Source organism: Panthera tigris, chromosome B4 (genome assembly GCF_018350195.1).
Source record: "Panthera tigris isolate Pti1 chromosome B4, P.tigris_Pti1_mat1.1, whole genome shotgun sequence".
NCBI classification, from domain to species: domain Eukaryota; kingdom Metazoa; phylum Chordata; class Mammalia; order Carnivora; family Felidae; genus Panthera; species Panthera tigris.
Genome location: NC_056666.1, coordinates 116,680,254 through 116,694,874, shown reverse-complemented (window position 1 = coordinate 116,694,874; position 14,621 = coordinate 116,680,254). Strand labels below are relative to the sequence as shown.

Genomic DNA, 14,621 nt, shown 5'->3' with positions numbered 1-14,621 from the left:
ATTCTTAGAACATCTACTTTTCTCATCTATTCAGTGGTGAATAAACTGAGCGTGTGATTATAACTTAATATCTACTTTCCAATAGCATTTTCTTCTATAATACCATATGCAAAATAAGACAGTTTTTACCGCAAAATAACATCAATTGCTCTCATTCTCTCTTTACACGAATGTGGCTGATTTGTAAATTCAGTCTTGGTGAATCTGGGCCTACCTTCTTTGATGAAACTCCTGAAACGGGAGTTTTCAAGGAAGATGAATGTGGAGAACACAATTGGCAATATCATAAATTATTTCATTTTTTTTTGGAAGTAGCGGAGTTGCTACTAAAAAAAATCATAGTCTAGCCAGAGAGATATTAGTGATAATAACACCTCAAATATAAAAAGGACCCTCTTTAATGGAGTGCAGACTATTTTCAAAATTAACTTTTTTCACCCAAGGTGATAAGCATGGTAGCTGGGAAGCAATTATTCTACTTAACTTTCGACATCTAAAGTATCTTAAGGCTTGTTGACCAAGAGGAACATGTCAGTAGGCAGTAAGAAATGCCTGGTATTTCCATAAGGCTTTGTACTTCCCATTATTTATGAGCTTATTCAAGATATAAGACTGTCAATGAAAGTCTTCAAAATAAAATAAAAAGAGAAATAAAGACACTGACCTTTCAAGTTGTCTACTGATAAAAGAAAAAATATGTCATGACTGAAAGGTAATATTAAAGATGCAAACTTTTCAGAAATGTCTAGATAAGCCAGAATCCTCACCTATTGGCACTATGATACTAAAAGCATGACCAAAATGACCAATAAAGAAGACTGTTAAGTTTGAATAATCATTTAAAAGTGCTAAACTAACATTAATTCTGTCAGGCAGTTCACCAAAAAATTAGGTAAGTAATTGTTTCAAAAAATAATTTCTCATATTTTTTTCATATCTGAGTACTCTTCAGAGGTACAACTATTTAATAGACAACTATTTTAGCAAAGAATTCATATTTAATAACTAAACAGAGAAAACCAATAAGCAATATTTACTGTTTCAATACATAGCATTTACCAACATGATGGTCTAAACTATAACAAAAGTCAATGTCAAAATAGGCATTTAATTTTCCATTATCTTTAAAAAAATAAAATCTAGTTGCTAATGGAATTAATTATATATGCTAACTGATGGACTATACACTGAATATTTTTGATATGTCTGATCTTTTCTTTGAAAGGAACGAAAGCCCTATCAGGAGTACTCTTGTTTGCCACAGTCCCGTAAACAACAAATCACTTTACTAGTCAAATATTTGACCTTACCACACAGTCTGAATGTGAATAACTTAGCATTGTGCATAATTTTAATCATATTCTTTTTTCTTGGAATTTTTAATGTAATTTGTTTGGCACCTTTGTTTTGCCATCACAAAGTGTCAATAGACCTCACAACATGTAGACACGTACAACTGAGAAGCATGTCACCTAGCAATGATCACTCTGGAAAGATAGCTACTTTTTGGGGGGAGGAAAAGCGGGATTAAGTATCAAATTATGGGAAGGGTTTGATTGAAATAGCCTCCTGAGTGATTAAAAGCTCAAAAATGTTATTATAAAAATCAGCCAAGCTTGCAGTTTATTTTTTTTTAAATCCAAAGGCTCTATGCTCGTTAGCTGTCTACCCCAGTGAAACGAACACATGATTAGGTGGCTTGCACCTGTCAGGCAAGTGACAATGATCTCCAGAGCTGATTATTCTGGGAGAATGTTACACTAATTATATTAAAAAAAAAAAAAAAAGGAAAAGCAAACAGGGTACAACAATCTTTGATAACACTGCTGCCATTAGACATGTCACATGTACTTACAATGTATTCAAGGTTGTATGCTTGGAGCATCATGCTTAGGAAACGGGAACTTGTGGGCTGCCCTTACTGGTAAAGTACTCAAGTAGAGCCCCTTTCAGACAATATTTAAGAAGCCACACCTATTATTTTCCAGACTCTTACAAAATATTCACAAGAACACATTCACTAAAACTGTAGTTCTCAGCCTTCTCATTCTCTGCCTTCTATGCCAAAACACCGGAGGCATCTGGGACACATGGCAGTAATCCTCAAATGTAGTCACAGTTTACCGAGGGGTGAAGCAGGATCTGGTGTTCGATGGAAATGATTTCATCCCACTCCTGTTGCTTCCTTCCCTGCAGAGGGCCGGACATTAACAGTATGTTCCTGGCCTTTCTGCCTCCTGTCACTCTCCTCCCCTGGAGAGCTACTTGACTGGTGAATTTGGGAAAAAAGAAATTTTGGATATGCACAGTTATGCTGGTTCTTCTTGGGAGAGAATGGTTTATAGGGAGTGAATGTTCTCTGCTCCTTCATGCAACAGATTTTAAAGGGGTATGTGTCCACACAGATTTTAAGGGGCCTGTAATGACCAAATCAACCAACCAAACAAACAAATGTAGTTGGATTGGTAAAATCTGTCTACTTTCCTATTCACTATTAGGAAGGCCACTTACCAGTAAATATAAACCACATCCAACAATATCAACTTTATGACTCATAAGAGTAGGTATTTTTTAATCTCAAGCTCTTACTCTTTTATTTTTCAAGTGATTTATAATCTGGGAGGAAACAGGGGTGTTGAGTATTGGGCATGCCAATATCCCAGTATCTGGAAACTAATTTAAAAAATCCTCCCCTGGGGGTGCCTGGGTGGCTTAGTTGGTTAAGCATCTACCTCTTGGTTTCGGCTCAGGTCATATTCTCATGGTTTGTGGGTTTGAGCCCATATTGGGCTCCACTATGACAGTGCAGAGCCTGCCTAAGATTCTCTCTCCCTCTCTCTCTGCCCCTACCCCGTTCTCTCTCTCTCTCAGAATAAATAAACTTAAAAAAATTATTATTGTCTACCCAATAACCTAGCTTTACTTTAGGTTCTCAATTTGGAAGAAATAACACTTTCAGGTCACTTCTCTGGGACAGACATATGGACATGTCTGGTATGGGCAAGTGTATAATCACAAAAATGGAAGCACTATATGGTGAAGTCCAAAGTCAAGATAATTGAAAATAAATGACTGATATTTTTTGTTTGGAAAGAATTCTATGCAAATGACTTACTTTATTCATTTCACAAATACATATTGGAAATTTACAATACACTGTGTCCACTTAAACTTTCTCACATGTGCTTCCTTCAGAAATATAACAGTGATTCCAAGAAGTTTTATAAAAATACATAATGTTTGAAAACAGTACCTTGACTGAGTTATATAAGGTTTTTTCTGAGAAAAATGTAGTTTCCACTCCTTGACATAGTTCTTTTGGAAGTTCATCAATACAAGAGGAAGAATACAGCTGTAAAAATCTTTTCAGGAAAAAATGCATTTCCTTTTGGCGCAATATCAGCCCAGAGTTGAAAAGGGACGTGAGAAGTGTATCATCTGGCAAAGAAATTCCAGATCCTGGCTTTGGAGATGCTTAGGGAAGAAAAATAATGTAGAGTCACATTAGATAACACAATAGTCTCAGTATTGTTGGTATTTGCTCATTAGCCACTATCCCTGGAAATCACATCACCTCAGCTAGTGGCTGCCAATGTAATTCCTCCACTTTTAAGCTTACATGCTAATGGGATTGCTTCTTGCCACAGGAATGAAAGAAAATCTCAGAAGGGTGTGAGGATATTGCTTGAAGTTCTAAGTCTTGACAATGCGAAAACATTCTATCTAGTTGTCTTCTTTGGGACTCACTTCAAAAACAGATCTTAAAGCAAGAATTGAGTTGTGTGCAATTTATTTGACAAGTGATCTCAAGGAGCATAAGTGAAAGAACAAACAAAGTGTGATGGAGAAAAGAGCCAATGAGAGTAAGTTAATGAATGGGCTGCAGCTGTGGACAATGAGGGCTCAGTCCTGCTGAGGGCCTTCTGGAAAATAACATGTAGAATTGTCTGGGACTGGGAAGCTGGAACGGTTGCTACCATTCCCTACCTCATTAGTTGAAGGTTACTCCCTCCCAGATGTGCGGAATCCCCGGCACTCTGGGCTGTCCTGACAGTGGGGTGGGCGAGTCTCAGTAGGTTCAGAAAAAGCCCAGAGCAGAAAAGCAGTAAAACGTGGGTGCTTGATGTGGCAAGGGCCAGCAGATGAATTCAGAGGTGAGCCGGGCTGATGTGGGGCAGGCGTTGCCAGGGTGTGCTGCACTGGCTCACTTCCGCATCCTTTGTCACCGAACTTCTCTTCCTCTTGCCGTCTGGTGATGCACTCCCCTGACACTTCCTGGGTGCTTTTCTATCCCACTGCTAGTCCCTGATAACTGTGCTTAGACACTCCGTGGCAGCCTATTTGCTCTGCTGGCTCCTCCATCCCTGGGCCCTGACATGGGTCAAACTGTCTTTTCCGCCTGTTTGCACTGATGAACAACACTAAATCACCAATGTCATTGCCACAGAGAAAACACAACATACATTGTCACAAACACAATAAGGACTGACGTGAAGTAGATTATAGCAGTTTTTCTGGATGCTCTTCTGACAGCATTAGATGATACAACAACAACAACAAAAAACTAAACAAAACAGTGCAATGAAGTTAAGTATCCTATCTGAAGCATGAATCTCTTCTCTTGTACATACTGAATACGGGAACATTCTCTCCTTAAAGCCAAAATTTTATCGTGTTCATTTTCTAAGCTGTCACATTACTATCACTCTGATTCTCGACTGTTTTGAGCCATGAGCCACACTGGCACTCTTGGGAAGCCCCTGGATGCCTCTTTATAATAACATTTTTAAATACATCAAATAAATAAAATACATAGAATGTCAAAGGAAGTCAGTTACATTGGAATACTATTCTGCCCAAAGATCTGTGTATCCCAGCTTAAGATCCGCTAAAATTTTCATCTTCTGATGAGAGTTCACTCAAAAAGATGTCAAAAGTACTTTATGATTCTAAGAAACAGGACTTGAACAAGAACTGGAAAGGAATGTGTTCTTTCTTAACACATCAAAAACCTACCTAGCAATTTGCTCATATTATTAATCCTTTGCAGATGAATATAGTAGCGCAGTAGAAGAATCCACGTAATATCCACTTTAGTCGGAGTCTTTTTTCTAGCATCTGTGTTGTCACACATGCCATCATTTTGATAAGAAAATGTACAGGCAGTCTGGAACACCACTTGGTAGTTATCTGCAAGTAAATAATAATAATAATGATGATAATAATAATAAGTGAAAAAAAGTTTTAAGACAAATACTATGCTTTCCTTGAAAAATAACCATATGTAAAAAAAAAGCAGAACTCATTAAGGAAAGATTGACACATGGGACTACATTCCCATTAAAAAACATTTTTGTATCATAAAAGACACCAAATGCAAAGTTACAAGACAAACCATTGACTGAGAAAAAATATTTATAACATGTATGAATTGTTTTTCTTGGGACACCTGAGTGGCTCAGTCAGTTAAGTGTCCCACTCTTGATTTTGGTTCAGGTCATGATATCATAGTTCATGAGATCGAGCCCTCTTTCGACTCTCAGCTGACAATGCAGAGCCTGCTTGGGATTCTTTTTTCTCTCTCCCTCTCTCGCTGCCCCTATGTGGCACGTGCATGCATGTACACGCACACACACACACACACACACACACACACAGTTTCTTTCTCTCTCTCCCAAAATAAATAAATAAACATTTTAAAAATGATCTGTTTTTTTTCTCAAATATGTATAGCACCTTGCACCAATCAATTTAAAAAAAATCAAAGAGTCCAACAGAAAAATGGGCAAAGAATTTCAACAGTCAACTCCTAGAAAAGGAGACTCAAATAGCCAAAATTTTAACATCACTAAAAATCAGAAAAATGCAAATTAAAGTGAAATACCATTTCCCATCTCTCCCTCGGTAGTTGATAGATATTAAAATCTGAAATAATAAATATTGATAACGGTGTGAGGAAACTAGAATTCTTATATACTACTTGCGAGGGCAACTTCTTGGGAAAGCAGTTTGGCAGGATCTAATACAACTGACAATGCGGATACTCATGTAAGTGTACGAGGACTCTTGTGTAAGACATTTATGACAACATTGTTGTAATATCAAAAAAATGGAAATTTGGAAAAATAAACAGAAGTCTATTCATTTGATGGCATGTAAAATGAATTAATTAGATTGATAAAGCAGAAAGTATCATGTAGTATCTCAGTTCAAGTTCCAGATGTACTTCTCACTACTGTGTGATTTGACCCTCTCTGTTCCTTAGGTCTCTCTGGGTTTTTGACTTCCTGGGTTTTAATCTTCTCATCTTTAAAATGGGCATGATAAGGGTGCTCCTGGATTGATCTTCACAATGTATACCAAGTTAACAAGCAGGTGATACATAGAGTATACTACCATGTGCATACATTTGAAAAAAACCCAATGAAATATTTTGTATTATTTATGTACACACACACACACACACACACACACACAGATACATATATTAGTATTTTATTAGGGTTGTGGTTGCCTCTGGGAAGGAAGGGAGGAAAGATGAATAGAATTTTTTATGGTTAATGGTCTATGTATGTTTTCTTAAATAATAAGATGAACCCCCATGTACTTACCACCCAGTTTATCAAACAATATTCTCAGTACTTTTGAAGTACTATGTAAACCTTTCTCTAATCCCATTTCCTTCCTTCTTTCCTGCCTTCCTTCCTTCTTTTGTTTCTATCTCACATAAACTTTTTTGTTTGCAACCTTGTGTGCTAAGGTACACTTGCTAGTAACTTACTTTTAGAAAGTTCCCCAAAAGAGGGGTGCCTACCATTTGAGTCCTTATAAGGCCCTCATGCTTGACTGACTATCCAGCTAATTTTTCCTAAAATCTATAAAGGCTTTGTTCTACTGCTTTCTAGTATCTGTCATTGCTGGTGCAAAGCCCGATGCTAGTCAGATGTTTATTACTCTGTATTTGACCATCTTCCCTATTCTGCAATGTTTTTAATAAACTCCTCATTATTTGTGGTGATTTAAAATTTCATTTTGCATCTAGGCCTAGATCTTTTCATTCACACTGCTTTTGGAACATAGAACGCCTTTTTGGTGTGAACCCTCATCTCTCCTTTTGGTCTTGCAAAATATTCTGATATTTATTTCTTTGATGAAATAAATATAAGAACATACTGATTCTCTCAACTTGCTCTCTTTCTGCCTTTCCCTCTCCCTTTCTCTCTCACTCCACATATTTGGGCGCTTGATTTACAACAGATGTGATGCAGCAATGTCATGAAGAAGGTTTGTCTCCTCAATACATGATTCCGGGTTAATTGTATATCATATGGAAAAAAAATTAATCTTGACTTTGGCCTCACACCATACACAAGAATAGATTCTAGGTGAATTACAGATCTATATGTGAAAAGTAAATTTAAAAAAAGATGGTTAAGATAGGAGGGTATCTTTATAATTTTTGCAAATAAAAAGATTTCTAAAACTGAACACATAAAGTAGAAACTATAAAAGAAAACATTTATAAATTGGACAACATTAAAATTATGAACTTTGTATAATCAAAAGATACCACTAGCAGAATGAAAAGGCAAAACACAGGAGGGGTAAAAGATATTTGCAATACATATAATCTATAAAATGGTCATATCCAGAATCTCTCCATATTTCTAAAAAGAAAGACCGAAAACCCGCATGGAAACTGGGCATTATTCTTGAATAAGGAGTTCCCAAAAAGACTAAGCAAAAGCCAATACTATATATAATAGTGCCCTACAATTGTAGTCATCAGGGTAAACTTCAAATTCAAACCCCTTTGGGAAACTTCTTGGTAGTATTCACTAAAGTTGAAAAAATACAGATCTATTAACCAGCAATTCTACTCCTTGGTATATGCATAAAAATGTGTACAGGGATGCCTGGCTGGTTCAGTCAGTTAAGTGCCTGACTTTGGCTCTGGTCATGATCTCGCAGTTCATGAGTTTGAGCCCCGTATTGGGCTCTGTGCAGACAGCTCAGAGCCTGGAGCCTGCGTTGGATTCTGTGTCTCCCTCTCTGTCTGCCTCTCCCCTGCTTGCACTTTGTCTCTCATTCTCTCTCTCAAAAATAAACAAACTAAATTAATTAATTAATTAATTAAGAAAATTTTTAAATGTGTGCTTTGTGCACAAAAATGTAATGTACAAGCATATTCATGGAAGCATTGTTCATGATAACCCCCAAATGTTTATCAACAGTAGAATGGATAATGAATTGTTATTATGTCCATCAAGAATGAACTACACAAATATAGTGTTGAACGAAAGAAGACAGATACAGAAGAATATAGACTATATAATTTCACTTACACAAAATCAAAAGCTGCCAAAACTAATCCATCTGTTATAAATTAGAAAGCAGGAAGGTTAAGATGTGTTAACCTTACTGTGGTAATCATCCATAATGTGTACATATATAAATCATTACATAGTATACATTAAACTTACACAATGTTACATGTCAATTATATCTCAGTAAAGCTGGAAAAAAAGAGGGGTTGGTAGGCAATGGTAGGGGGGATGATGTAGACTTCTGGATTATTGGATTTGTTCTATTTTTGACCCATGATGGCTGTATAGGTATTTCCTTTAGGATGGTGAATCAAGTTGTATCATCATGATTTGTGTCATTTTCCCTATTTATGTTATAATACAATAAAATAATTTTGTGGTGACTTCCAGAAAATGTGTCCTTATACTATTGGCATGTATCCTTCTCCTGGAAATCATCCCAAACAACACAAAACACAGGTAACAAAAACACAGATTCTATTTTCAGTAAATCGGGGAAGAGCTAAAACCCAAAACCACAAGTTGTATGGAATCATGCCCAAAGTAGCTGTCACCAAGTAGAGGATGCAATGGAGACAGAGGATAACACCGAGATATAAATCTCAGGAAGAAATAACAATGCATGCTTCTTGATAGTGAGGTGCACATTTTTAAAACAGTATTACGGTGCCTGCTAAGTTGAGGCATCTTAAGACCCATGGTTCACAGTTTAAAGAAAAAGGAACAAAACTTTGAACGTGTATGTGGTAAGCTCTTTAAAAGTCAAAAAAATTCTTTGTTATAGCTTTTCAAACTACAAATGAAAAAATCAGTGAAGCATCATATAGAGTAGGTTATCATATTGTGCTGGCTACAGAAATGCACCCAAAGCCTACAGACTAATAAGTTGCCACAGTTGAATACATGTCCTGAAGTCTAAGACCAAAACGTCCTGTTTGCAACAATCTCCATTGGTTGAAAAGTCAGTAAACAAATTCTAGCACTTTCCAATAATAAAATAACTTGTTGAATTAAAGATGTAGCTGCAGGGGCTCCTGGGTGACTCATTCAGTTAAGCATCTGACTCTTGATTTGGGCTGAGGTCATGAACTCATGGTCGTGAGACGGAGCCCTGCATCGGGCCCCATGCTGAGCATAGAGCCTGCTTAAGATTCTCTCTACCCCTTTGCTCCCCTCTCGTTCTCTCTCAAAATAAATAAACAAACAAACAAATAAATAAATAAAAATAGATGTAGCTGCAAACATGAAGACTCTATTAACAGCTCCTCTGCACAGTTGTACTTTTGCCTTGCACATGCTCAAATCTACAGACATTGTTGGACATGTAGTTTTGGTTCTATTTGACAGCATCGGCACCCACTGTTCAAAGATCTCCTTCTATGTGAATGATGAGCAGTAATGCAAGTGAAATGTGCCGTGTTGAATAGTCTTTCTGAATCCAGTGGTTTATCCTAGAATAACCGTGTTGATGTTTGCACTGACGGTGCAAAAGCAACAGTAAATAAAACGGCGGTGCCTTAGCACGAACCTAGGAAGGCAGTGACACCAAACGTACTAGTAGTTCTTGCATTTTTCATTGCCATGCACTCATTGTAAAATGAACAAGTTAATTAAAGTGCCAGTTTCACTTAAGAATATCCCTGATAAAGCAGTAAAATTAATGTTATTAACTACTGACCCCGAGTACCCATCTTTTTCACATTCTGTGTGATAACATGGGAAACACACATCAAATATTTCTGCTTCATACTGAAGTGCAATGGCTGTCTTGAGGAAAAGCACTTCTGTGATTAAGTTGCAAACGAAATGCACTGCTCCACCCCCCACCCCTGCAGCCCACGCACTGAACAACTGAGGAGACAAACTGCTTTCAGACTTAAGTATGTGGCAAACGCTTTCTCACAAATAAAAGTAGTAGGTCTTCAAGGAAAACAACTGACAGTATTTGCTGCCAATGATAAAATTCAAAATTTTCAGTAAAAACAGAGAGTTTTGGAAAATTTGTATATGCCACCAGGGGCTTCCCAGTGCTTAGACTTTTCTGATACGAATGGCAGTGATATTTTAAAATTTTGATTTTTAAAAATTGTCCAGTGAATTGCACCAACATTTGGAAGTTCTACATAACCCAGGAGTCACTATTTTCCAAGTGTCTAATACACGATGTAACAAAATCATACCTGAGTAAAAGATCCATTCAAACTGAAAGACTAATGTGTTTTAATGTAACAGGGTACAAAAAGTTCAGTGATACTGCTTCAGAGTCTACATCGGAACTAACCTTTAAGAAACTACCACTTACCCAGGGTTGGTTTGGGACCAAAGAAGAATATCCACAATTATCTGAAAAGGCTCCTAAAATAATCCTCCATTTTCTGTCTACATATCTGTGTGAGGCTAGATTTTCTTCACGTATTTCAACCAAAATATTATCCTATAACAGACTGACTGCAGAAGTAGGTATAAGAGTCTAGCTATCTTTTATTATGCCAGACACTAAAGAGATTTTTAGTGTTCTTTATGCTAACTTGCAATGGATTTATTACTGTTCTTTTAAAATTAATCAATATGATGGGTATTGAAGAGGGCATCTTTTGGGATGAGCACTGGGTGTTGTATGGAAACCAATTTGACAATAAATTTCATATATTAAAAAAATAAAAATAGAAAAATAATCAATAAACTTTAATTTTTCAGTCTTCTTTTTTTTTTGTTCATATAACACAAAGATTTTTATTTCTATAGTATAGATTCCCAAATTGAGATTAGTGGGTCAAAGGTGGTGTTTACAATTTTAACAGCTTTTGCCTGATTAATTCCCAAAAGGGGTTGTTACATATTACTAATTACTACATAAAGATTATATATCCCTGTCAGTCTTAATTTCTAATGTAACTTTATTTCTTCTATAATAATAGATTTGCCTAATTGTTATATAATGTAATTTGAAGGAAATTTGAAGTAAATTACATTTTTCTCCAAAATTATATATTTTACAAAGTTTTTCAAATTTATTTGCTTAGAGCTAAACAAAAAAACTCTAATAATTTAATTTCTCCATATCAGTGATTACTTTTGTCTTATCATTTATCATTTGTGGGGTTCTTTTTTTACTGTAATTTTCCTAAATAACTTTGCTAATAGTTTATTGTTTTTTTTTCCTGAAATTACAACTTTATTTTATTGTTTTTTTCCTAATTTATTACATACATCTTGTAAAATGATACAAAATAATGCCAAAGTTACCTTTCATGTCAATTAGTTAAAATTGTTTAGCCAGTTGCCTATTGCTAAAAAAAACCAACTATCAAGTTTTAAAACAAAGAAAACCCAATTCTGTGTTCTATTTAAGAGGCATATTTAAAATAAGATTATTGAGAAAGGTTGAAAATAAAGAATGGGCAAATGTGTCCTAGAAAAATGTAAACAAACAAACAAAAGGAATATTTGTGAACCTACTATCAGATAAGCTAGCATTCTGGCCAAAAAGCACCAAGTGCAACAAAAGTGGAGCCTTTATAATGTTACAGGGTCTAATTCACAATAAAGATATGAGGTAGCTCAGTCTAATCCACAATAAAGGTAGCTCAGTCAGTTAGGCATCCAATTCTTGGTTTCTGCTCAGGTCACAATCTTGAAGTTTGTGAGTTCAAGCCCCGTATCAGGCTGTGTGCTAACAGTGCAGAGCCTGCTTGGGATTCTCTCTCTCCCTCGCTCTCTGTTCCTCCCCTGCTTGTGTTCTCACTCTCAAAAGAAATAAATAAACTTTATATATATATAATTTAAATAGAATATTCATACCTTAAGTCACAGTTGCAACAATTAAAAAAAATACTATAGCTATAAGACAAGAGATAAAATGATAGTAATAGTAGGAGACTTCTATTCACCTTTTCCAGGGGTTGTCAAACTATAGTTCATGGGCCAAATCAGGCCTATCCATGTTAATGTATGGCCCATGAGCTAAGAATGGTTTTCATACTTTTAAGTGGCTGAAAAAAAGCAGAAGAAGAATATTTTGTGACATGTCAAAGTTTTATGAAATTCAAACATCAGTGTCCATAACTAAGTGTCAGGGGAACACAGCCACGTCCATTCGTTTACATCCTGCCTGTGGTGCCTTTCACATCACGGTAGCAGAGCTGACTGCTTGCAACAGAGACGACAAAGCCTAAAATATTTACTATCAGTCCCTTTACAGAAAACGTGTACTGACCCAGACTTTGTTTACGAAAAATCAAGTGGAAAAAACAATTGGAAGATAATAAAGTAATAGAGAGTCATCAATAGCCTCCATACACAAAAACAACAATCAGTAGAAATTCAATGAAAAAATTTTACAGTGCCAATAAAAAGTTTAACTATTTAGAAATAAACCTAACAAGAAACATACAAGATCTATTGGAAGAAAATGTTAAAGTACTCCTAAGGGACTAAAAAACAAAAAGACTTGAAGTAAAAAATATAGGACATGTAATATTCTTGGTTAAGATGACTCGATAACATAGAAATGTAAGTTATTCCTAAGTTAATACCTAAATGTAATGCAGCTCATAAAAACACAAGAGAACTTTTTTAACTAGGCAAGCTGCTTCCAAAGTTAAAAAAATAAAAGTCATAAAAGACAAACAATTTCGATAAGAAAGATTAGTGAGTGGAGACTCATCCTAATAGATATTAAATATAAGGCTATGATAATTAAAACAGTGTGGTGTTGAAGCCTGAATAGAACAGAGCAACAGGAAATGAATAAAAAGTACAGAAATAAGGCAGCCATCTGGAAAAACTAAATGTGTATCCATTTGTCATTTTTTACATATTCCAAATAGGTTTCCATAAATTATTAAAAGTCTGTGGGAGAACACACTTATAGTCTTAGAGTAGGGACTAGATCTTTCTGATATAAATCCAGAAGTTATCAAAGAAAAGATTAATAATGTAGCCCGGGTGGCCCAGTCGGTTGAGCATCTGACTTCGGCTCAGGTCATGATCTCGCAGTTCACGTTAGGGCCCCACATCAGGTTCTGTGCTGACAGCGCGGAGCCTGGAGCCTGCTTCAGGTTCTGTGTCTCCCTCTCTGCCCCTCCTCACTCCTACTCAGTCTGTCTGTCTATCTCTCTTTCAAAAATAAATAAAAACATTTAAAAATTTTTTAAAGATTAACAATTTATACTATTTTGAAATAGAACATTTCTTTATGGTATAGAACCACCACCAAAAAAAATTGGATAATTGGAATTCTAATTCCAATTGATAATTGGAAAATATATATTTGCAAATTAAAGGATTGATTTCTATAAAAGGCAGGGGGAAGAGCTTTTACAGATACTTAAAGAAATGAAAAAAAAAAAAACACCTCAAGAAAAACTGACAAAGATTATGGGCAGAGAGTTCACACAAAAGACGATTAAGCTTAGTCCTAGCAAGAAATGTGTAAATTAAAATGAAATCTTCTTAAAATTATACATGTGTCTGTTTGTGTGTGTATTCATAGATAAAGTGTACATGTGTGTGTACCTGTGTGTATTCATAGATATACATATATATCATATATATGTAAACTTTTGTACATAGGCTAGTATAGCTATTGGGTCAACAGACACATCGTATCTATTGGGTCAATAGATACACTATATCTATTGGGTCAATAGATACATATATAAGGCACACATATATACATACATACAAGGTTACCTATAGTAGAGTTGTATGTAATAGCAAAAGAGTAGAAACAACCTAAAAAAAATCTATCAAAAGGAGACTAATTTAACTATAATGCAATTTATAGAGGGTTATTATGCAACGATAAAAAGACACTGTATGGATTTGAAAAATTTGCCAATAAATACACTTATATTAAGTGGAAGGAAAAAAGAGCAAGGAAAGTAATTGTGTGCACTAATATTTATGCTATTAATTGTATTGGTTTAGGGAAAAACATATCAATGTATTGGTGTGTGCAGCCATATTGGTTCATGCAACATCCATCCTAATCCCTGAATGTGCCTGCCTATATTGAAGTTACAAAGATAAAAATCACGGTTGCGAGATTTCCTTGCAGCAAGGGCCCTGCATGGGACTTAGGTGTCATGAATTCCACGCATTCACGTAGAAGTTGAAATTGGCACTGTGCTAGGTGGTGCAGGAGACAGGATTCGAGGCACCTCTCTTGCTGGTGTGGGTTCTGGCAGAGGCCACGTGGCTCTTGAGGCTGCAGCCAGAGCAGAGCCTCCTTCCTTTGCAGGCAGATTCCTGATTCTACAGCTGCCTTTACGCTCTGGTCTGAATGTTTGT

At 35.9% G+C, this 14,621-nt stretch overlaps 1 protein-coding gene across 4 annotated transcripts in view; it reads right to left on the bottom strand.

The window, feature by feature from the left end:
* The window catches only part of CFAP54 (cilia and flagella associated protein 54), a 295,558-nt gene that overhangs the window by 50,014 nt on the left and 230,923 nt on the right, over window positions 1-14,621 (bottom strand). For all 4 annotated transcript variants that reach the window (XM_042992952.1, XM_042992954.1, XM_015539090.2 and 1 more), the window contains 2 exons: window positions 5,017-5,190; window positions 3,254-3,474 (listed from right to left, as the gene is read on the bottom strand). In XM_042992952.1, the coding sequence (XP_042848886.1) occupies window positions 3,254-3,474; window positions 5,017-5,190 (395 nt within the window). The remainder of the gene's footprint in view (window positions 1-3,253; window positions 3,475-5,016; window positions 5,191-14,621) is intronic.